Source organism: Orbicella franksi, chromosome 13 (genome assembly GCF_964199315.1).
Source record: "Orbicella franksi chromosome 13, jaOrbFran1.1, whole genome shotgun sequence".
Lineage (NCBI taxonomy): Eukaryota > Metazoa > Cnidaria > Anthozoa > Scleractinia > Merulinidae > Orbicella > Orbicella franksi.
In genome coordinates, this window is record NC_138157.1 from 759,081 (window position 1) to 783,734 (window position 24,654).

General features: G+C 45.3%; 1 protein-coding gene and 1 pseudogene across 1 annotated transcript; both read right to left on the reverse strand.

The window, feature by feature from the left end:
• The window catches only part of LOC145466219 (uncharacterized), a 423,498-nt pseudogene extending 402,751 nt beyond the window's left edge, over window positions 1-20,747 (reverse strand).
• Window positions 20,748-22,618: 1,871 nt separating this feature from the next.
• Window positions 22,619-23,248, reverse strand: LOC145466220 (uncharacterized). Its single transcript, XM_081449955.1, has one exon. It carries the CDS (start codon window positions 23,246-23,248, stop codon window positions 22,619-22,621), a length of 630 nt encoding a protein of 209 aa, XP_081306081.1.
• Between the last annotated feature and the right edge of the window lie 1,406 nt (window positions 23,249-24,654).

A 24,654-nucleotide genomic window follows, 5' to 3' on the forward strand; every position in this document is an offset into this window, starting at 1 on the left:
TCGCCCCAGAAGCTCGAAAGTGAGCGTTCAAAAAGTTTTCCCTTGTCAAGTTCACTTCAAACCAAGGTGATCAGGAGTTAGTTTAGGGTCCCCAGGACTGGAAAATATCCCCAAAGTTCCGGGATATCAATCCGAAGTTGGTCAAAATCACGATTGGCGAAACGCGGGTTGACTATTGTTGCAGTCTTAAAGTGAAGTGGGGCTATATTTCAGCCCAGAAGCTCGAAAGTGACCGTTTAAAAAGTTACGCTTCGTGCATTTAACTGCAAAAAAAGGCCATCAGGAGTTATTTTAAAGTCCCCCGGACTGGAAAATATCCCCCAAGTTCCGGGAAATCGAGCTGAACTTGGTTAAAATCACGATGTCTGTAAGGCGGTCTCGGCTATTCTTTCAGTCTTCAAGTGAAGTGGGGCTATATTTTGGCGCAGAAGCTCGAAGTTTTGCTGTGTCCATTTCATTGAAAACCAAGGCCATCCGGAATTAGTTTAGAGTCCACAGAACTGGAAAATATTCTCTAAGTTCCGGCGAATCGAGCCGAAGCTGGTCAAAATCACGATGCGCGTAAGGCGGACTCGGCTCATCTTTCACTCCTCAAGTGAAGTGGGGCTATCTTTCGGCCCAGAAGCTCGAAACTCTGCTTTCAAAAACTTTTGCTCTTTCAATTTCACTACAAAACAAGGTCATCAGGAATTAGTTTATACTCCCCGGGACTAGAAAATATCCCCCAAGTCCCGGGAAATCAAGACGAAGATGGTCCAAATCACGATGCGCTAAAGCGGTCTCGGCAACTCTTTAAGTGTTAAAGTGAAGTGGGGTTATATTTCGGCCCAGAAGGTCCAAAGTGAGGGTTCAAAAAGTTTTGCTGTGTCCATTTCACTGCAAAGCAAGGCCATCAGGAGTTAGCTTAGAGTCCCCGGGATTGGAAAATATCCCCAAGTTCCGGAAAATCAAGCCAAAGTTGGTCAAAATCACGATGCGCGTAAGACGGTCTCGGTTACTCTTTCAGGCTTAAAGTGAAGTTGGGCAATATTCGGCTCAGAAGCTTGAAGGTGAGCGTTTAAAATGTTTTGCTCTGTCCATTTCAATGCAAACCAAGGCGATCGGGAGTTAGTTTACAGTCCCTGGGACTGAAAAATATCCCACAAGTTCCGGCAAATTGAGCCGAAGTGGGTCAAAATCGCGATGCGCGTAAGGCCAAATCGGCTCATCTTTCACTCTTCAAGTGAAGTGGGCTTTATTTCGGCCTAGAAGCTTGAAACTTTGCTTTCAAAAAGTTTGGCTGTTTCAATTTCACTGCAAAACAAGGCCATCTGGACTTAGTTTAGAATTCCCGGGACTAGAAAATATCCCCCAAGTCCCGCGAAATCAAGCCGAAGATGGTCAAAATCACGATGTGCGTAAAGCGGTCTCGGCTACTCTTTAAGTCTTAAAGTCAAGTGGGGCTATGTTTCGGCCCAGAAGCTCGAAAGGAAGCGTTCAAAACGTTTTCCTGTCTCCATTTCACTGCAAACCCAGGCAATCAGGAGTTAGGTTGGAGTCCCCGGGACTGGAATATATCCCCCAAGTTCCGGAAAATCGAGCCAACTTTGGTCAAAATCACCATGCGCGTAAGCCGGTCCCGGCTACTCTATCAGTCTTAAAGTAAAGCTGGGCTATATTTTGTTCCAGAAACTCACAAGTGAGCGTTTAAAAAGTTCTGCTAAGTCCACTTCACTGCAAACCACGACAATGAGGAGTTAGTTTAGAAATCCCGGCACTGGAAAATATCCTCGAAGTTGCGGGAAATCGAGCCGAAGCTGGTGAAAATCACCATGCGCGGAAGGCGTTCTTTGCTACTCTTTCCGTCTTAAAGTGAAGTGGGGGTATATTTCGGCCTAGAAGCTCGACACCGAGCGAGCGCTCCTTTTATCTGTGTCCATTTTAGTAAAAATTAAGGCCATCAGAAGTTAGTTTACAGTTCCCGGAACTGTAAAATATCAACCAAAATCCGGCAAATCAACCAAAGTTGCTGAAAATCACGATGTGCGTAAGAGTTTATGCTACTCTTACCGTTTTAAAGTGGGGCTATATTTCGGCCTAGAAGCTCCACACCTAGCGCCCGCTTCGTTTCCCTCTGTCCTTTTCATTTAATAATACGGCAATCAGGAGTTAGTTTAGAGTACCCGGGACTGAAAAATATCCCGCTAGTCCCCGCAAATCCAGCCAAAGATGCTCAAAAATCACCATTCGCGTAAGGCCGTCTCGGCTACTCTTTTAGTCTTAAAATAAAGTAAGGCTATATTTCGGCCTAGAAGCTCGACACCTAGCTTAAGCTTCTTTACCCTGTGTCCATTTCAGCAAAAAGTAAAGACATCAGGGTTTAGTTTAGAGATTCCGGCACTGGAAAATATCCCCCAATTTCCGGAAAATCGATCCGAAGTTGATCAAAATTACGATGCGCGTAAGGCGGTCTCGGCTACTCTTTCAGTCTTGAAGTGAAGAGGGGCTACATTGCTGCACAAGAGCTTAAAAGTGAGCGTATAAAAAGTTTTGCTCTGTCTATTTCACTGCAAACGAAGGCCATCAGGAGTTAATTTAGAGTTTCCGGGAGTAGAAAATATCCCCCAACTTCCTTGCAATCGAGTCGAGGTTGGTTCAAATCACCATGCCCGTAAGGCGGTCTCGGCTACTCTTTCAGTCTTAAAGTGAAGTGGGGCAATATTTCGGCCCAGAAGCTCTGAAGTGAGTGTTTAAAAAGGTTTTGTTGTGTCAATTTCACTGCACACCAAGGCCATCAGGAATTACTTTAGAGACCCAGGGACTGGAAAATATCCCCCAAATTCCGGGAAATTTAGCCGAAGTTGGTCAAAATCACCATGTGCGTAAGGTGGTCTCGGCTAATCTTTCAGTCTTAAAGTGAAGTGGGGCTATACTTCTGCCTAGAAGCTCGAAAGTGACCGTTCAAAAGGTCTTCCTGTGTCAATTTCACTGCAAACAAAGGCGAGCAGAAGTTAGCTTAGAGTCCCAGGGACTGGAAAATATCCTGTAAGTGCGGGAAAATGGGGACAAAGGTTGTCAAAATGAAGATACGCGTAAGGCCGTCTCGGCTATTCGTTCAGTCTTAAAGTGAAGTGAGGCTCTACTTCGGCCCAGAAGGTCCAAAGTGAGCGTTCAAAAAAATTGCTGTGTCCATTTCACTGCAAACCAAGGCAATCAGGAGATAGTTTAGAGTCCCCGAGACTTGAATATATCCCTAAGTTCCGGGAAATCGAGCCAAAGTTTGTCAAACTCACGATGCGCGTAAGACGGACTCGGCTACTCTTTCAATCTTAAAGTAGAGTGGGGCTATATTTCGGCCCAGAAGCTCGAAGGTGAGCGTTCAAAATGTTTTCCTCTGTCCATTTCAATACAAACCAAGGCGATCAGGGGTTAGTTTAGAGTCCTCGGGACTGGAAAATACCCCCAAGTTCCTAGAAATCGATCCGAAGTTGGTCAAAATCACGATGCGCGTAAGGCGGTCTCGGCTACTCTTTCAGTGTTAAAGTGAAGTGTGGCTATATTTCGGCAAAGAAGGTCGAAAGGGAACGTTGAAAAAGTTATGCTGTGCCCAATTCACTGCAAAGCAAGGTAATCAGGTGTTAGTTTAGAGTCCGCCGGATTTGAAAATATCCCCCAAGTTCCGGGAAATCGAGCCTAAGCTGGTCAAAATCACGATGCGCGTAAGGCGGTCTCGGCTACTCTTAAAGTCTTAAAGTGAAGTGGGGCTATATTTGGGCCCAGAAGCTCGAAGGTGAGCGTTCAAAATGTTTTCCTATGTCCATTTCAATGCAAACCAAGGCCATCAGGAGTTAGTTTAGAGTCCCCGGGACTAAAAAAATATCCCCCAAGTTGCGGGAAATCGAGCCGAAGTTGGTCAAAATCACGATGCGCGTATGGCGCTCTCGCTTACTCTTTTAGTCTTTAAGTGAAGTGAGGCTATATTTGGCCCAAGAAGCTCGAAAGTGAACGTTCGAAAAGTTTTGCTGTGTCCATTTCAATGCAAACCAAGGCCATCAGGAGTTACTTTAGAGTCCGCGGGACTAAAAAATATTCCCCAAGTTCCGGGAAATCGAGCCAAAGTTGGTCAAAATCACGATGCGCCTAAGGCTGGCTGGCTACTCTTTTGGTCTTAAAGTAAAGTGGGGCTATATCTCGTCCCAGAAGCTCGAAAATGAGCGTTCAAAAAGCCTTGCTGTGTGCAGTTTACTGCAGACCAAGGACGTCGGGGTTCAGTTTAGAGTCCCAGGGAATGGAAAATATCCCCCAAGGTCCGGGAAATTTAGCCGAAGTTGGTCAAAATCACGACGCGCGTACAGCGGTCTCGGCTACTCTTTCAGTCTTAAAGTGAAGTGGGGCAATATTTCGCCCAAGAAGCTCGAAACTGACTGTTTAAAAAGTTTTGCTGTCTCAATTTCACTGCAAACCAAGGCCATCAGGAGTTAGTATACAGAAACAGGGAGTGGAAAATATCCCCCAAATTCCGGGAAATTTAGCCTAAGTTTGTCAAAATCACCATGGGCGTAAGACGGTCTTGGCTAATCTTTCAGTCTTAAAGTGAAGTGGGGCTATATTTCGTCCCAGAACCTCGAAAGTGAGCGTTCAAAAAGTTTTCCCTTGTCAAGTTCACTTCAAACCAAGGTGATCAGGAGTTAGTTTAGGGTCCCCAGGACTGGAAAATATCCCCAAAGTTCCGGGATATCGATCTGAAGTTGATCAAAATAACGATTCGCGAAACTTGGGTCGCCTATTGTTGCAGTCTTAAAGTAAAGTGGGGCTAAATTTCAGCCCAGAACCTCGAAAGTGACTGTTTAAAAAGTTACGCTTCGTGTATTTAACTGCAAAAAAAGGCCATCAGGAGTTATTTTAAAGTCCCCCGCACTGGAAAATATCCGCCAAGCCGCGGGAAATCGAGCTGAACTTGGTCAAAATCACGATGTCTGTAAGGCGGTCTCGGCTATTCTTTCAGTCTTCAAGTGAAGTGGGGCTATATTTTGGCGCAGAAGCTCGAATTTTTGCTGTGTACATTTCACAGCAAAGCAAGGCCATCACCAGTTAGTTTAGAGTTCGCCGGACTGGAAAATATCCCCCAAGTGTCCGAAAATCGGGCTTAAGTTAGTCAAAATTACGATGCGCGTAAGGCGGCCTCGGCTACTCTTTCAATCTTAAAATGAAGTGGGGCTAAACGTTTGGGCCCAGAAGCTGGAAAGTCAGCGTTCAAAAAGTTTTGCTGTTTCCATTTCACTAAAAACCAAGACAAGCAGCAGTTAGTTTAGAGTCTCCGGGACTGGAAAATATCCCCCCAATTTCCGGGAAATTTACCCGAAGTTTGTCAAAATCACGATGCGCTAACGCGGTCTCGGCTTCTGTTTCAGTTTAAAAGTAAAGTGGGGCTGTATTTCGACCCACAAGCTCGAAAGTGAGCGTTCAAAAAGTTTTGCTGTGTCGATTTCACTGCAAAGCAAGGCCATCAGGCGTTAGTTTAGAGTACGCCGCAGTAGAAAGTATCCCCGCAGTTCCGGGAAATCGAGCCCAAGTTGGTCAAAAGCACGATGCGCGCAAGGCGGTCCCGGCTACTCTTTCAGTCTTAAAGTGAAGTTGCGCTATATTTCGGCGCAGAGGCTCGAAAGTGCGCATTCGAAAAGTTTTGCTGTGTCCATTACGCTGCAAAGCAAGGCCATCAGGAGTTAGTTTAGAGCCATTGGGACTAGAAAATATTTCCCAAGTTCCGCCAGATCGAGCCGAAGTTGGTCAAAGTCACGCTGCGCGTAAGGCGCTCTCGGTTAGTCTTTCGGTCTTAAATTGAAGTTGGGCTATAGTTCGGCCAAGAAGCTCGAAAGTGCGCGTTCAAAACGTTTTGCTCTGTCCCTTTCACTGGAAACCAAGGCCGTCAGGAGTTAGTTTAGAGTCCCCGGGAGTGGAAAATATTCTCCAAGTTCCAGGAAATCGCGCCGAAGTTGATCAAAATCACCATGCGCGTAACGGGCTCTCGGCTATTCTTTCAGTCTTAAATTTAAGTAGGGCTATATTTCGGCCCTGACGCTCGCAGGTGAGCGTTCAGAATGTTTTGCTGTGTTCATTAAATTGGAAACCAAGGTCATCGGCAGTTAGTTTAGCGTTCCCGGGACTTTAAAGTATTTGCTAACTTCCGGGAAATCGAGCAAAAGTGGCCCAAAATCACGCTGCGCGTAAGGCGGTCTCGGCTACTCTTTCAGTCTTAAAATTAAGGGGGGCTATATTTCGACCTAGAAGCTCGACATCGGGCGTGCGCTAATTTTACCCGTGTCCATTTCACTGACATCTTAGGCGATCAGGTGTTAGTTTAGAGTCCTTGGGACTGGAAAATATTCCCCAAATTCTGGCAGATCGAGCCAAAGTTGCTCAAAATCACGATGCGCGTAAGGCGGTCTCGGCTACTCTTTCAGTCTTAAAATTAAGGAGGGCTATATTTCGACCTAGAAGCTCGAGACCGGGCGCGCGCTAATTTTACCTGTGTCCATTTCACTGACATCTTAGGCGATCAGGTGTTAGTTTAGAGTCCTTGGGACTGGAAAATATTCCCCAAATTCTGGCAGATCGAGCCAAAGTTGCTCAAAATCACGATGCGCGTAAGGCGGTCTCGGCTACTCTTTCAGTCTTAAAATTAAGGAGGGCTATATTTCGACCTAGAAGCTCGAGACCGGGCGCGCGCTAATTTTACCTGTGTCCATTTCACTGACATCTTAGGCGATCAGGTGTTAGTTTAGAGTCCTTGGGACTGGAAAATATTCCCCAAATTCTGGCAGATCGAGCCAAAGTTGCTCAAAATCACGATGCGCGTAAGGCGGTCTCGGCTACTCTTTCAGTCTTAAAATGAAGTGGGGCTATATTTCGGCCGAGAAGCTCGACACCGAGCGTGCGCTCTTTTTGCCTGTGTACATATCACTGAAAACTAAGTTCATCATGAGTTAGCATAGAGTCCTCGGGACTGGAAAATATTGCCCGAATTCCGGCAAATCGAGCCAAAGATGCTCAAAATCAAGATGCGAGTAAGGCGGTGTCAGCTACTCTTTCACTCTGAAAATGAAGTGGGGCCATATTTCGGTTCTACAAGCTTGACACCGAGCGTGCGCTCCTTTTGCCTGTGTCCTTTTCACTAAGAACTAAGTCCATCAGGAGATAGTTTAGAGTCCTCGAGACTGGAAACTATCCTCCAAGCTTCGGAATTGAGCCATAGTTTCTTAAAATTACGATAAGCGTACGGCAGTTTCGTTTACTCTTTCAGTCTTAAAATGAAGTGGGGCTTTATTTCGACCTAGAAGCTCGACAGGGAGCGTGCGCTCCTGTTACCTGTGACCATTTTACTGAAAACTAAGGTTATCAGGAGTTAGCTTAGAGTACCCGGGACTGGAAAATATCCCCCAAGTTTTGGCAGATCGAGCCATAGTGGCTAAAAATTTCGATGCGCTTCAGGCGGTTTCGTCTACCCTTTCAGTCTTAAAATAAAGTGGGGCTAGATTTCGGTCTACAACCTGGAAACCTAGCGTGCGCTCCTTTTACCTGTGTCCATTTCACTGAAAACCAAGGCAATCAGGAGTTAGTTTAGAGCTTCCGAGACTGGAAAATATCCCCCAAACCCCGAGAAATCAAGCCCAAGTTGGACAAATTTACCATGCGCGTAAGGCGGTCTCGGCTACTCTTTCACTCTTAAAGTGAAGTGGGGCTATATTTCGGCCCAGAAGCTCGAAAGTGAACGTTCGAAAAGTTTCGCTGTGTCGATTTCGCTGAAAACCAAGGCCATCAGGAATTAGTTTAGAGTGCCCGGGACTGGGAATTATTTCCCAAGTTCCGGGAAATCGAGCCGAAGTAACCCAAAATCACGATGCGCGTAAGGCAATCTCAGCTACTCTTTCAGTCTTAAAGTGAAGTAGGGAGACATTTGGGTCCAGAAGCTCGAAAGTGAGCGTTCAAAAAGTATTGCTCTCTCAATTTAACTGAAAAACAAGGCCATCAGGAGTTAGTTTAGAGTCCTGGGGACTGAAAAATATCCCTTAAGTTCCGGAAACTTGAGCCGAAGTTGGTCAAAATCACGATGCGCCTAAGGCGGTCTCAGCTACTCTTTCAGTTTTAAAGTGAAGTGGGGCTATATTTTTTCCCATAATTTCGAAAGTATGGGTTCAAAAAATTGGCTGTGTCCATTTCATTGCAAACCAAGGCCATCAGGAATTACTTTAGAGTCCTTGGCACTGGAATATATGCCCGAAGTCTCGAGAAATCTAGCCGAAGTTGGTCAAAACCACGATGCGCATAAGACGGTCTCGGCTACTCTTTCAGTCTTAAAGTGAAGTGGGGCTATATTTCGGCTCAGAAGCTCGAAGAGCAGCGTTCAAAAAGTTTTGCTCTCTCCATTTCAATGCAAACCAAGGCAATCAGGAGTTACTTTAGAGTCCCCGGTACCGGAAAATATCCCCCATTTCCCGGGAAATCGAGCCAAAGTTGGTCACAATTACGATAAGCGTAAGGCGGTCTCGGCTACTCTTTCATTCTTAAAGTGAACTGGGGCAATATTTCCGTCCAGAAGCTTGAAAGTGAGCGTTCAGAAAGTTTTGCTGTGTCCATTTCACTCCAAAGCAAGGCCATCAGGACTTACTTTAGAGTCCGCGAGACCGTAAGATATCCTCCGAGTTCCGGGAAATCGAGCCGAAGTTGGTCAAAATTACGATGCGCGTGAGCCGGTCTTGGCTACTCTTTCAATCTTAAAGTAAAGTGGAGCTATATTGCGGCCCAGAAGCTCGAAAGTGAGCGTTCAAAAAGTTTTGCTGTGTCCATTTTACTGCAGATCAAGGACGTCGGGGGTCAGTTTAGAGTCCCTTGGAATGGAAAATATCCCCCAAGTTCGGGGAAATTTAGCCAAAGTTGGTCAAAATCACGACGCGCGTACGGCGGTCTCGGCTACTCTTTCAGTCTTAAAGTGAAGTGGGGCAATATTTCGGCCCAGAAGCTCGAAACTGAGTCTTTAAAAAGTTTTGCTGTCTCAATTTCACTGCAAACCAAGGCCATCAGGAGATAGTATACAGACCCGGAGAGTGGAAAATGTCCCCCGAATTCCGGGAAATTTAGCCGAAGTTTGTCAAAATCACAAGGGCGTAAGGCGGTCTTGGCTAATCTTTCAGTCGTAAAGTGAAGTGGGGCTATATTTCGCCCCAGAAGCTCGAAAGTGAGCGTTCAAAAAGTTTTCCTGTGTCAATTTCACTTCGAAGCAAAGCCATCAAGAGCTAGTTTAGAGTCCCAGGGACTGGATAATATCCCGTAAGTACCGAAAAATCGAGACAAAGTTTGGCAAAATAAATAAGCGCGTAAGGCCGTCTCGGCTACTCTTTTAGTGTTAAAATAAAGTGGGGCTCTATTTCGGCCCAGAAGCTCCAAAGTAAGGGTTCAAAAAAATTTGCTGTGTCCATTTCACTGGAAACCAAGGCCATCAGGAGTTAGTTTAGTGTTCCCGGGACTGGAATATATCCCCCAGGTTCCGGGAAATCGAGCCGAAGTTAGTCAAAATCACGATTTGTGTAAGACAGACTCGGCTACTCTTACTCTTAAAAAGAAGTGGGGCTATATTTCGGCCCAGAAGCTCGAAGGTGAGTCTTCACAACGTTTTGCTCTGTCAGTTTCAATGTAAGGCAAGGCGATCAGGAGTTAGGTTAAAGTGTCCGAGACTGGAAAATATCCCCCAAGTTCCGGGATATCGATTCGCAGTTCGTCAAAATCACGATGCGCGAAACGCGATCTCGGCTATTGTTTGAGTCTTAAAGTGAAGTGGGGCTATATTTCGGCCCAGAAGCTCGAAAGTGACCGTTTAAAAAGTTACGCTTTGTGCATTTAACTGCAAACAAAGGCCACCAGGAGTTACTTTAGAGTCCCCTGGACTGGAAAATATCCCCCAAGTTCCGGGAAATCGAGCTGAACTTGGTCAAAAGCACGATGCGCGTAAGGCGGTCTCGGCTACTATTTCAGGGTTAAAGTCAAGTGGGCTTCTATTTAAGCCCACAAGCTAGAAGGTGAGTGTTAAAAAAGTTCTGCTCTGTCCATTTCTCCGAAAAGCAAGGCCATAAGGAGTTAAGTTAGAGCTCGCGGGACTCGAATATATCCGCGAAGCTCCGGGAAATATACCCGAAGTTGGTCAAAATCACGACTCGCGCAAGACGGTTTCGGCTACTCTTTCAGTCTTAAAGTAAAGTGGGCTATATTTCGGGCCAGAAGCTCGAAAGGGAGCGTTCAAAAAGTCTCACTGTGTCCATTTCAATGCAAACCAAGACGATCAGGAGTTAGTTTAGAGTCTCCGGGACTGGAAAATATCCCGCAAATTCCGGGAAATTGAGCCGAAGTTGGTCAAAATCACGATGCGCGCAAGGCGGTCTCAGCTATTCTTTCAGTCTTAAAGTGAAGTTGAGCTATATATTAGGCCAGAAGCTAAAAGATAAGCGTTCAAAAAGTTTTGCTTTGTCCATTTCACTGCAAACCAAGGCCATCAGGAATAAGTTTAGAGTCCACAGAACTGGAAAATATTCCCTAATTTCCGGCAAATCGAGCCGAAGTTGGTGAAAATCACGATGCGCGTAAGGCGGACTCGGCTCATCTTTCACTCTTCAAGTGAAGTGGGGCTATATTTCGGCCTAGAAGCTCGAAACTTTGCTTTCCAAAAGTTTGGCTGTTTCCATTTCACTGCAAAACAAGGCCATCCGGACTTAGTTTATAGTCCCCGGGACTAGAAAATATCCCCCAAGTTCCGCGAAATCAAGCCGAAGATGGTCAAAATCACGATGCGCGTAAGGCGGTCTCGGCTACTCTTTAAGTCTTAAAGTGAAGTGGGACTATGTTTCGGCCCAGAATCTCGAAAGGAAGCGTTCAAAAAGTTTTCCTGTGTCCATTTCACTGCAAACCCAGGCGATCAGGAGTTAGTTTAGAGTCCCCGGGACTGGAATATATCCCCCAAGTTCCGGGAAATCGAGCCAACTTTGGTCAAAATCACCATGCGCGTAAGCCGGTGTCGGCTACTTTAGCAGTCTTAAAGTAAAGTTGGGCTATATTTTGTTCCAGAAACTCACAAGTGAGCGTTTAAAAAGTTCTGCTAACTCCACTTCACTGCAAACCACGACAATGAGGAGTTAGTTTAGAAATCCGCGACTGGAAAATATCCTCGAAGTTGCGGGAAATCGAGCCGAAGTTGGTGAAAATCACGATGCGCGGAAGGCGTTCTTTGCTACTCTTTCCGTCTTAAAGTGAAGTGGGGGTATATTTCGGCCTAGAAGCTCGACACCGAACGAGCGCTCCTTTTATCTGTGTCCATTTTAGTAAAAATTAAGGCCATCAGAAGTTAGTTTAGAGTCCCCACTACTGTAAAATATCAACCAAAATCCGGCAAATCAACCAAAGTTGCTGAAAATCACGATGTGCGTAAGAGTTTATGCTACTCTTACCGTTTTAAATTAAAGTGGGGCTATATTTCGGCCTAGAAGCTCCACACCTAGCGTCCGCTTCGTTTACCTCTGTCCTTTTCACTTAATAATACGGCAATCAGGAGTTAGTTTAGAGTCCCCGGGACTGAAAAATATCCCGCTAGTCCCCGCAAATCCAGACAAAGATGCTCAAAAATCATCATTCGCGAAAGGCGGTCTCGGCTACTATTTTAGTCTTAAAATGAAGGGGGGCTATATTGCGGCCTAGAAGCTCGACACCTAGCTTGCGCTTCTTTAACCTGTGTCCATTTCAGCAAAAAATAAAGACATCAGGGTTTAGTTTAGAGATTCCGGCACTAGAAAATATCCCCCAATTTTCGGAAAATCGATCCGAAGTTGATCAAAATCACGATGCGCGTAAGGCGGTGTCGGCTACTCTTTCTGTCTTGAAGTGAAGTGGGGCTACATTGCTGCCCACGAGCTTGAAAGTGAGCGTTTAAAAAGTTTTGCTCTGTCTATTTCACTGCAAACGAAGGCCATCAGGAGTTAATTTAGAGTTTCCGGAAGTAGAAAATATCCCCCAACTTCCTGGCAATCGAGGCGAGGTTGGTTAAAATCACCATGCCCGTCATGCGGTCTCGGCTACTCTTTCAGTCTTAAAGTGAAGTGGGGCAATATTTCGGCCCAGAAGCTCTAAAGTGAGTGTTTAAAAAGGTTTTGCAGTGTCAATTTCACTGCAAACCAAGGCCATCAGGAATTAGTTTAGAGACCCAGGGACTGGAAAATATCCCCCAAATTCCGGGAAATTTAGCCGAAGTTGGTCAAAGTCACCATGTGCGTAAGGTGGTGTCGGCTAATCTTTCAGTCTTAAAGTGAAGTGGGGCTATATTTCTGCCCAGAAGCTCGAAAGTGACCGTTCAAAAGGTCTTCCTGTGTCAATTTCACTACAAACAAAGGCGAGCAGAAGTTAGGTTAGAGTCCCAGGGACTGGAAAATATCCTGTAAGTGCGAGAAAATGGGAACAAAGGTTGTCAAAATGAAGATGCGCGTAAGGGCGTCTCGGCTATTCGTTTAGTCTTAAAGTGAAGTGAGGCTCTACTTCGGCCCAGAAGGTCCAAAGTGAGCGTTCAAAAAAAGTTGCTGCGTCCATTTCACTGCAAACCAAGGCAATCAGGAGATAGTTTAGCGTCCCCGAGACTTGAATATATCCCCTAAGTTCCGGCAAATCGAGCCAAAGTTTGTCAAACTCACGATGCGCGTAAGACGGACTCGGCTACTCTTTCAATCTTAAAGTAGAGTGGGGCTATATTTCGGCCCAGAAGCTCGAAGGTGAGCGTTCAAAATGTTTTCCTCTGTCCATTTCAATACAAACCAAGGCGATCAGGGGTTAGTTTAGAGTCCTCGGGACTGGAAAATACCCCCCAAGTTCCTAGAAATCGATCCGAAGTTGGTCAAAATCACGATGCGCGTAAGGCGGTCTCGGCTAGTCTTTCAGTGTTAAAGTGAAGTGTGGCTATATTTCGGCAAAGAAGGTCGAAAGGGAACGTTAAAAAAGTTATGCTGCGCCCAATTCACTGCAAAGCAAGGCAATCAGGTATTAGTTTACAGTCCGCCGGATTTGAAAATATCCCCCAAGCTGCGGGAAATCGAGCCGAAGTTGGTCAAAATCACGATGCGCGTAAGGCGCTCTCGCTTACTCTTTCAGTCTCTAAGTGAAGTGTGGGCTATATTTGGGCCAAAAAGCCGAAAGTGAACGTTGAAAAAGTTTTGCTGTGTCCATTTCAATGCGAACCAAGGCCATCAGGAGTTACTTTAGAGTCCGTGGCACTAAAAACCGACACCAAAACCGAGCCGAAGTTGGTTAAAATCACGATGCGCGTAAGGCGGGCTCGGCTACTCTTTCAGTCTTAAAGTGAAGTGGGGCAATATTTCGCCCAAGAAGCTCGAAACTGACTGTTTAAAAAGTTTTGCTGTGTCAATTTCACTGCAAACCAAGGCCATCAGAAGTTAGTATAGAGACCCAGGCAGTGGAAAATATCCCCCAAATTCCTGGAAATTTAGCCTAAGTTTGTCAAAATCACCATGGGCGTAAGACGGTCTTGGCTAATCTTTCAGTCTTAAGGTGAAGTGGGTCTATATTTCGCCCCAGAAGCTCGAAAGTGAGCGTTCAAAAAGTTTTCCCTTGTCAAGTTCACTTCAAACCAAGGTGATCAGGAGTTAGTTTAGGGTTCCCAGGACTGGAAAATATCCCGCAAGTTCCGGGATATCGATCCGAAGTTGGTCAAAATCACGATTGGCGAAACGCGGGTCGGCTATTGTTGTAGTCTTAAAGTGAAGTGGGGCTATATTTCAGCCCTTAAGCTCGGAAGTGACCGTTTAAAAAGTTACGCTTCGTGCGTTTAACTGCAAAAAAAGGCCATCAGGAGTTATTTTAAAGTCCCCCGGACTGAAAAATATCCGCCAAGTTGCGGGAAATCGAGCTGAACTTGGTCAAAATCACGATGTCTGTAAGGCGGTCTCGGCTATTCTTTCAGTCTTAAAGTGAAGTGGGGCCATATTTTGGCGCAGAAGCTCGAAGATGAGCGTTCAAAAAGTTTTGCTGTGTCCATTTCATTGCAAACCAAGGCCATCAGGAATTAGCTTAGAGTCCACAGAGCTGGAAAATATTCTCTAAGTACCGGCGAATCGAGCCGAAGTTGGTCAAAATCACGATGCGCGTATGGCGGACTCGGCCCATCTTTCACTCCTCAAGTGAAGTGGGGCTATATTTCGGCCCAGAAGCTCGAAACTCTGCTTTCAAAAACTTTTGTTGTTTCAATTTCACTGCAAAACAAGGTCATCAGGACTTAGTTTATAGTCCCTTGGACTAGAAAATATCCCCCAAGTCCCGGGAAATCAAGCCGAAGATCGTCAAAGTCACGATGCGCGTAAAGGGTTCTCGGCAACTCTTTAAGTCTTAAAGTGAAGTGGGGTTATAATTCGGCCCAGAACGTCCAAAGTGAGCGTTCAAAAAGTTTTGCTGTGTCCATTTCACTGCAAAGCAAGGCCATCAGGAGTTAGTTTAGAGTCCCCGGGACTGGAAAATATCCCCCAAGTTCCGGAAAATCAAGCCAAAGTTGGTCAAAATCACGATGCGCGTAAGACGGTCTCGGCTACTCTCTCAGGCTTAAAGTGAAGTGGAACTATATTCGGCTCAGAAGCTTGAAGGTGAGCGTTTAAAATGTTTTGCTCTGTCCATTTCAATGCAAACCAAGGCGATCGGGGGTTAGTTTACAGTCCCTGGGACTGAAAAATATCCCACAAGTTCCGGCAAATTGAGCCAAAGTTGCTCAAAATCACGATGCGCGTAAGGCCGTTTCGTCTATTTTTTCAGTCTTAAAATGAAGTGGGGCTATATTTCGACCTAGAAGCTTGGCACCGAGCGTGCGCTGAGTTAATCTGTGTCGATTTCATTGAAAACTAAGGCAATCAGGAGTTAGTTTAGAGCTCCCAATGCTGGGAACTATCCCCCAAGTTCCGGGAAGTCGAATCATAGAGGCTCAAAATCACGATGCGCGTAAGGCGGTCTCGTCTACTCTTTCAGCCTTAAAATGAAATGGGCTATATTTCGGCCCAAAGGCTCGAAAGTGAGCGTTCAAAAAGTTTTCCTGTGTCCATTTCACTACAAACCAAGGCCAAGAGGAAATACGCTAGAGTCCCCGGGACTGTAAAATATCCCCCAAGTTCCGGGAAATCAAGCGGAAGTTGGTCAAAATCACGTTGCGCGCAAGGCGGTCTCGGCTACTCTTTCAGTTTTAAAGTGAAGTGGGGCTATATTTCGACCCAGCAGCTCGAAAGTGAGCGTTCAAAAAGTTTTCCTGTGTCCATTGCTCGGCCAACCAAGGCAATCAGGAGTTAGTTTAGAGTCCACGAGACTGTAAAATATCCCCCAAGTTTCGGGAAATCAAGCGGAAGTTGGTCAAAATCACGTTGCGCGCAAGGCGGTTTCGGCTACTCGTTCAGTCTTAAAGTGAGGTGGGGCTATATTTCGACCCAGCAGATCGAAAGTGAGCGTTCAAAAAGTTTTCCTGTGTCCATTGCTCGGCCAACCAAGGTAATCAGGAGTTAGTTTAGAGTCCCTGGGACAGGAAAATATCACCCCAGTTCCGGGAAATGGAGCCGAACTTGGTCAAAATCACGATGCGCTTAAGACGGTCTCGGCTACTCTTTAAGTCTTAAAGTGGAGTGGGGCTATGTGTTGGCCCAGAAGCTTTTAAGTGAGCGTTGAAAAAGTTTTGCCGTTTCCATTTTACTGCAAACCAAGGCAATCACGAGTTAGTTTAAAGTTCCTGGGTCTGGAAAATATCCCCCAAGTTCCGGGAAATCGAGGCGTAGTTTGTCAAAATCACGATTCGCATAAGGCGGTCTCGGCTACTCTTTCAGTCTTAAAGTGAAGTGTGGCTATATTTTGGCCCAGAAGCTCGCACAAGAGCGTTAAAAAAGTTTTCCTGTGTCCATTTCACTGCAAAGCAAGGCCATCAGGAGTTAGTTTAGAGTCCCCGGGACTGGAAAATGTCCCGCAAGTTTCCGAAAATTGAGCTTAAGTTAGTCAAAATTACGGTGCGCGTAAGGCGGCCTCGGCTACTCTTTCAATCTTAAAATGAAGTGGGGCTAAACTTTTGGGCCCAGAAGCTGGAAAGTCAGCGTTCAAAAAGTTTTGCTGTTTCCACATCACTCCAAACCAAGACAAGCAGGAGTTAGTTTAGAGTCCCCGGGACTGGAAAATATCCCCCAAGTTCCGGGAAATCAACCCGAAGTTTGTCAAAATCACGATGCGCGTAAGGCCGTCTCGGCTACTCTTTCAGTCTTAGAGTAAAGTAGGGCTATATGTCGGTCCAGAAGCTCGAAAGTGAGCGTTCAAAAAGTTTTGCTCTCTCAATTTAACTGAAAACCAAGGCCATCGTGAGGTAGTTTAGAGTCCCTGGGACGGAAAAATATCCCCCAAGTTCCGGGAAATCAACCCGAAGTTTGTCAAAATCACGATGCGCGTAAGGCGGTCACGGCTGCTCTTGCAGTTTTAAAGTGAAGTAGGGCTATATTTCGGTCCAGAAGCTCGAAAGTGAGCGTTCAAAAAGTTTTGCTCTCTCAATTTAACTGAAAACCAAGACCATCGTGAGGTAGTTTAGAGTCCCCGGGACTGAAAAATATCCCTTAAGTTCCGGAAACTCGAGCCGAAGTTGGTCAAAATCACGATGCGCCTAAGGCGGTCTCGGCTACTCTTGCAGTTTTAAAGTGAAGTGGGGCTATATTTTTTCCCATAATTTCGAAAGTATGCGTTCAAAAAAATTGGCTGTGTCCATTTCACTGCAAACCAAGGCCATCAGGAGTTACTTTAGAGTCCTTGGGACTGGAATAGATCCCCGAAGTTTCGGGAAATCTAGCCGAAGTTGGTCAAAACCACGATGCGCGTAAGACGGTCTCGGCTACTCTTTCAGTCTTAAAGTGAAGTGGGGCTATATTTCGGCTCAGAAGCTCGAAGGGGAGCGTTCAAAAAGTTTTGCTCTCTCCATTTCAATGCAAACCAAGGCAAACAGGAGTTACTTTAGAGTCCCCGGTACCGGAAAATATCCCCCATTTCCCGGGAAATCGAGCCAAAGTTGGTCACAATCACGATAAGCGTAAGGCGGTCTCGGCTACTCTTTCATTCTTAAAGTGAACTGGGGCAATATTTCCGCCCAGAAGCTTGAAAGTGAGCGTTCAGAAAGTTTTGCTGTGTCCATTTCACTCCAAAGCAAGGCCATCAGGAGTTACTTTAGAGTCCGCGGGACTGTAAAATATTCCCCAAGTTCCGGGAAATCGAGCCGAAGTTGGTCAAAATTACGATGCGCGTAAGCCGGTCTTGGCTACTCTTTCAATCTTAAAGTAAAGTGGAGCTATATTTCGGCCCAGAAGCTCGAAAGTCAGCGTTGAAAAAGTTTTGCTGTGTCCATTTTACTGCAGACTAAGGACGTGGGAGGCCAGTTTAGAGTCCCCGGGAATGGAAAATATCCCCCAAGTTCCGGGAAATTTAGCCAAAGTTGGTCAAAATCGCGACGCGGGTACGGCGGTCTCGGCTACTTTTTCAGTCTAAAAGTGAAGTGGGGCAATATTTCGGCGCAGAAGCTCAAAACTGAGTCTTTAAAAAGTTTTGCTGTGTCAATTTCACTGCAAACCAAGGCCATCAGGAGTTAGTATAGAGACCCAGGGATTGGAAAATATCCCCCAAATTCCGGGAAATTTAGCCGAAGTTTGTCAAAATCACCATGGGCGTAAGGCGATCTTGGCTAATCTTTCAGTCTTAAAGTGAAGTGGGGCTATCTTTCGCCCCAGAAGCTCGAAAGTGAGCGTTCAAAAAGTTTTCCCTTGTCAAGTTCACTTCAAACCAAGGTGATCAGGAGTTAGTTTAGGGTCCCCAGGACTGGAAAATATCCCGCAAGTTCCGGGATATCGATCCGAAGTTGGTCAAAATCACGATTGGCGAAACGCGGGTCGGCTATTGTTGCCGTCTTAAAGTGAAGTGGGGCTATATTTCAGGCCAGAAGCTCGAAAGTGACCGTTTAAAAAGTTACGCTTCGTGCATTTAACTGCAAAAAAGGCCATCAGGAGTTATTTTAAAGTCACCTTGACTGGAAAATATCCCCTAAGTTGCGGGAAATCGAGCTGAAGTTGGTCAAAATCACGATGTCTGTAAGGCGGTCTCGGCTATTCTTTCAGTCTTCAAGTGAAGTGGGGCTATTTATGTCTCCTTTCCCAGATGCAATTAAATACAACTTAATGAAAAAACTATAGTCAATTATTCGGTCAACAGCCGAACTTTGTTTGCAAAGAGCGCCCCCCAAAAATGTAATCCAGATCCAGTGTTGGGATAAATTTTGGCCACACGAGGTGGCCGCTTTATTGATTAAATTATACATAGTCAAATAAAACTAATTAGGAACTATTATTTCGTTCGTAAAGCTCTAGCAAAGGTGAGGGCACGAGAAAAACGGCCAGAAGCCTCCAGAAGGGAGGCCCGCCCCACCCGAGGACTGGTGACCAAATAATGATTGACGTGATTGTATATAAACAGCAAATAACCACATCACCTGCGTGTGGACTAAACTTGTAAAGAAACTACCTTGGTCGATAGGCTAGGTGTACGAATATACTGGAGAAAGGCGTTAGATTTCCACCTTCCTAACTGGCGGATCTGTGTGTCGGTAAAACCTTTGGCCGCAGCCCAAGTGGCTGCTCCTATTCGAAAACTGTGCGATTTGTACAAAGCAGGATCGAGCTTACAAAAGCGAAGTGCCCTATTGAGTTGCTCCACAAAAAATTTTCTTTTAATGGGCGCCCCGTCTGGCCAACAAAACAAAGGACCGCGGACGGTTCCTCTAGTAGATATGAAATCTAATATAGTTCTCACTGGACGACATAAGTCTTCTTTATAGATATAAATAACAAAGGGGGGCCCGGTATCACTATGTTTGTACTTAGAAATTGTGAGCCGTAGGGCCGTGACCTGCCCTAGGCGGTTGAGTAACTGCTCCAGCTGCGGAAGCATAAGATTACTGTGATTGCTACTGTTAACTGTGATCTCGCCAATACGCAAAAATGCAAAAAAGGCTAAAGAGCACATGGCTGATAACATATGCAATTGATACGCTGACTCCGTTGTGTGCTCAAAAGAGGCAATGAGTCGCGTTAATATCGGTAATGTAATTGGAAGACGCACATCGTGCGACGGAGCTAACTTGCGATAGCCCTTGAGAAGTTGTCTAATGATTGCAGTTTCTGTTGGATCATTGACTCCTGCTAGCTTGTGAGCATAGCCAATAGCTGATAAATAACTGGTGACAGTTGAGCAAGCGTAATTAAGTGAATAAAGGTGTGACACATATAGTGCTACAACAGCTGGTGTTAAAGGTAAAACTAATGTTCTGACACCTAAAAAAGATTGTGCCCAATCTGTAAATAGTTTCCATGATCGTTTGTATACTTCAGTAGAACCCTTATTTAAGCTAGCAGCTAAAAGCGTTGTAGTTATAGAGGCCAACTCTCCGGAAGAAGAGGCACTGGAACAAGCGTCGGTTCGCGATCCATGCCCTGGCCAAGGGACTTGAATTTCGTGACCTGTAAGCGCGATAGAGCATCAGCTTTGACATTGAGCACCCCAGGCACGTGAATAGCCTGAAATAGAATATTATGCTTTAAACATTGCAAAACAAGCGCCCGCAAGAGAGCTAATAGCTTTTTATCTTTGGTTGTTTTCTTATTAATTACTTCTACTAAGCCTTGATTATCGGTGTGAAACAAAATACACTTATTTTCTAGTTTTGATGCCCATATGGAAATGCTTCCAGCGATAGGAAACATTTCTAGAATTATTATATTTGTACCTATCCAGCGATCGGGCCATTTACCGTAAAACCAGTGCGAGCCAAAAACTGCACCGTAACCTAACGAGCCTGCTGCATCGGTGTAAAGATGCAGTTTTGTAGATGAAAGCCAAACATAATCTAAAAAGAAGGATCTGCCATTGTAGGCTTCTAGAAAAGTAAGCCATAATTGAAGATCAGATATGGTTTCACGATTTAGACGTATAAAATAACGGGGGCGTTGAATCCCCACCTTTAAATTAATTAGACGGCGCAAAAATGTTCGGCCGGGTACGATAACAGAACAAGTAAAATTAAGAAGACCGATTAAAGATTGTAATTCCTTCAAAGTCACTTTTTTCCTAGTTATAAAATCTTGAATAAGAGTACGGCATTTAGTAAGCTTGTCACTAGGAAGTCGAGCTTCCATTAGTGTTGTGTCTAGTTCAATGCCCGCGAAGGACAAAACACAGCTAGGCCCCACTGTTTTCTCAGGCGCCATTGGCACACCAAGTTCATCACATGTCCGAAGGAAAGCTTTTAACTCATTATCACAGGATGAAATAGAATTGCTAACGATAAGAAAGTCATCTAAAAGATGCAAAATGCCTGGTATCTGCAATTTATTACGGGCTATCCATTCTAGAGCGGAGCTAAAAAACTCGAAAATTTTACAAGAACTCGAGAGCCCCATGGCAAGATTCCTGTCAACATAAAATTTATCCCGCCAACAAATACCCAGCAGGTTGTAATCCGAGGGACTGACCGGAATAAGACGAAATGCGTTTTTTATATCAGTTTTAGCAAGCGCACAGCCCCTGCGTGTGCGCCTTACTAATCTAATCGCATCGTCAATATTAGCATAATGAACACTGGATGCAATTTTTGGAATATGTGAATTGATTGAACGCCCCTCTGGGAAAGATAGATGATAAATTAAGCGAAACTCCCCAGGTACTTTTTTAGGAATTAGGTCAAGAGGCGAGATATGAAAAACTGGAAAAGGCTGCCTTTCAAAGGAACCTACTATTCTACCTAGTTTAATCTCATTGGCTAATTTTTCGTCAACGGCACTTGGATTAGCAATCGCAGAGACAAGATTTTTAGATGAAAAATTAATCCGAGGTCCAACATAATCAATAGAAAAACCAAAACGGAAGCCGTCAATTAAGTATTGTCTCGTTCTAAAAGGGTATCCATGGAGGTACGCCTTCAGTTTATCGACTTTGATTGGTGTTGACATTGGACGAGACAGGGCGGGACTGCGTGGCTGGTTTGCCAGGGACAGCTGTTGATGTGGCTGTTCGTGGCATGGTTGTTGATGCTGGATGTGATATTCGCTTTGGAAAGGCACATTTGTTGGCGGGATGCTGAGATCCACATTTAAAACATTCGTGGCTGAAATTGCAGCCGGAACATTTTCCCCCTTGTGAAATTTCCAGCAATAGCCGGACGGAAAGGGCGATTTTAAATTTTTGTTGCGTGCGTCCGACGAAGCAACAGGAGCCACTTTTTGCATGTGGTGCGCCTGCAACAACAGTTCCCAATGAATCTGGTCCCAGGGGAAAAGTGTTTTTTGCCTCAAAAAACGAAAATTTTCATCATAATAACGCCAATGAGCGTTTTTGGCCGCCAAGTCCCGCACTGTCTCACTGTATTTCATTAATGCTGGTGCGTCCTTTGGGCATCGCACAGTGTAAATAGGTACAAAAGTTTGAAAGGCGGTGATCCATTGATCAATTGCTATAATCCGTTTTGCTTTTTGAGCGGGCTCGAGACTAATGACCGGCCGAGCGTTGGACTGCGTAGTTTGAACAACGAAATTATACTTATAATCACTCGGAGATATTCTATGTAAGAGCGTCCCTAAATCAATGTATTCATTCGCCCAAATTTTAGATTGAATCTTTTCCGAAATTCTAGAGGCAAGAGGGACAGCAATTTGGGTGTGAAGTATTTGAGGGCGGTCATCAGCCTCGGCCATGTGTTGCGTTACTAAAGAATTAGAACCAATAGAATTATTGCTATCTATTAGTGGTGGATTGTTCTCACCAGTAACGTCCTGAATCACAGCTGCGACTGACTCCTGTACAGAAACAGCTGGATTAGCGTCGTCCTTTTCGTTTCCTCGCGTGTCTTTGATAATTCCTGCAACTTTGAGGCCTTCAACAACGGCGCCGGAGACAATGGCAGCGATATCCAACTGGGTATTGGCTTTACTGGTGCCTTCACGATCACTCGTGATGGGACGACGCACCAGTTGGCTGGGGTGATCGCTCCCAACCCTTGAAACCTCGGCTGGCGAACCCGTCTTTGCACGTTTTGAGGTAGGCGCACCTTTCGCTTGTTTTGCCGATTTGGCAGCACGTTTGCGGGGGCGTACCGCAGGAACTGAAGGCACAGCGGGAGCAACACTGGCTTTTCCACGGGTCATCATATTGTCTGGTAGAAAAAAAAAAACGGCTAGAAGAAAAAGGTGTATAGAATAATGGAAAGTAAATGAATGTCGGTATTAGAAGACTGTGTAACCACAGGTAAGGCAATCTGAGCATTGTACAACTAAAATCCAGCAGGTCCGTACGCCCCAAAAGTAAATATCTGTAGAAGTGCACTGAAGCACCCAAGGTGAATTTCGCAATACAATAACAACGGCCATATGTTTGGTAAGCCCCAAAATGGGAGCTGCCGCTAGGAACATGTTAAATGGCCGCAAAAGCTGAGAACATATGGTCTCAAAAAGATAAATATGTACACACGTACTTACAAAACAACAGGGTTGTGTGAAATGGACCTAATTTAAGCTGGTGGCGTGCCTGTTTGGCCCGCCGCGCCGTTGATGGCCGCGTGGTGTTTAAGTGCGTATAAAATGGCACCCCGGTAACTCCGATATAGAGCGTATTGCCCCCGGTTATTTAGGTGAACACCATCCTTCGAGAGGACTGAAATGTTTGGCTTTCGAAGCCCCTTGTGGCGCCAAAATTCGGCGAATGGTATCGCCTCCAGAACCACGTCGAGGTACTGGTTAAGCAAGGCCACACGATCATTGTATGAAGGGTTGTCGCGTGGACAAGCAGAACGGGCAATTGTTTGACAAACCACAATAAATCTGACATTGAAGTGAGCATGTAAATGCTGCACCAGGGTCTCTATTTTTGAACCAACAATCTCAGGTTTGGCGTCCCAAGGGCAAAGGTCGTTGGAACCAATTTCCAAGATTACAATATCGGGTTGTACTTTCCTAACCCTTTGAAGGTCGAATACATTTATTTTGTCCACTGTTCGACGCCCAACTCCTTGAAATGCTAACTGAGCTGACTCCGCTAAGTCTAGATTATTTTTAACCCTCTTATCCACGCCCTGGGCGATGAATGCCGCGAAACGACGGACGAAGGAGTGGCCCAGGATAAGAACTTTGGGTTTAGGCATGATAGCTGCTAAAACAAGAGAATATACTCAACTCTGATTCAGCAAAGAGAGAAGATCAGAAATATTTCAGGAACAGGCGTGTCAAATGCAGACGTTGCTGGAAACGTTGAACTCGCAGAGTGTTAGGTCTGGAGACAAAGAGGACGAACTCGAGGAACACGCATCATCTTATAGGTCTCAATGGAAACGAGGCTATGTACTTTTCCGTCTCAACTCGTGACTATTGCCAAATAATCAATGTATTGTTAGTTAGGTCATCAGATAGTCTCGTGACTATTACTCAATCCTTTTGTTACGTTGCACAAATTACACTCCATCCCCCTCCGGGTGAACCCTGCTCACTGCCATTCCTTCCTAGCTTACCTTAGTTGTTAAACTGTGATAGCTACATTTAATAATTAATAAAAGTGGGTAGGAGTCATAAACACTTTTATTTGGCGGAAGATAAATTCATATTTTGAGGCAGAAGCTCGAAGATGAGCGTTCAAAAAGTTTTGCTGTGTCCATTTCATTGCAAACCAAGGCCATCAGGAATTAGTTTAGAGTCCACACAACTGGAAAATATTCCCTAAGTTCCAGCCAATCGAGCCGAAGTTGGTCTAAATCACGATGCGCGTAAGGCGGACTCGGCCCATCTTTCACTTCTGAAGTGATGTGGGGCTATATTTCGGGCCAGAAGTTCGAAACTCTGCTTTCAAAAACTTTTGCTGTTTCAATTTCACTGCAAAACAAGGCCATCAGGACTTAGTTTATAGTCCCCGGGACTAGAAAATATCCCCCAAGTCCCGGGAAATCAAGCCGAAGATGGTCCAAATCACGATGCGCGTAAAGCGCTCTCGGCCACTCTTTCAGTCTTAAAGTGAAGTGTGGCTATATTTTTGCCCAGAAGCTCGCACAAGAGCGTTAAAAAAGTTTTCCTGTGTCCATTTCACTGCAAAGCAAGGCCATCAGGAGTTAGTTTAGAGTACGCGGAAGTAGAAAATCTCCCCCCAGTTCCGGGAAATCGAGCCCAGGTTGGTCAAAATCACGATGGGCGAGAGGCGGTCCCGGCTACTCTTTCAGTCTTAAAGTGAAGTTGCGCTATATTTCGGCCCAGAGGCTCGAAAGTGCGCATTCGAAAAGTTTTGCTGTGTCCATTTCACTGCAAAGCAAGGCCATCAGGAGTTAGTTTAGAGCCATTGGGACTAGAAAATATTTCCCAAGTTCCACCAGATCGAGCCGAAGTTGGTCAAATTCACGATGCGCGTAAGGCGCTCTCGGTTAGTCTTTCGGTCTTAAATTGAAGTTGGGCTATAGTTCGGCCAAGGACCTCGAAAGTGCGCGTTGAAAAAGTTTTGCTCTGTCCTTTTCACTGGAAACCAAGGCCGTCAGGAGTTAGTTTAGAGTCCCCGGGAGTGGAAAATATT

Bases quoted from the DNA above. Each gene is read 5' to 3' on its own strand.
- LOC145466220 (XM_081449955.1), bottom strand. From the start codon at position 23,248: ATGCCTAAACCCAAAGTTCTTATCCTGGGCCACTCCTTCGTCCGTCGT.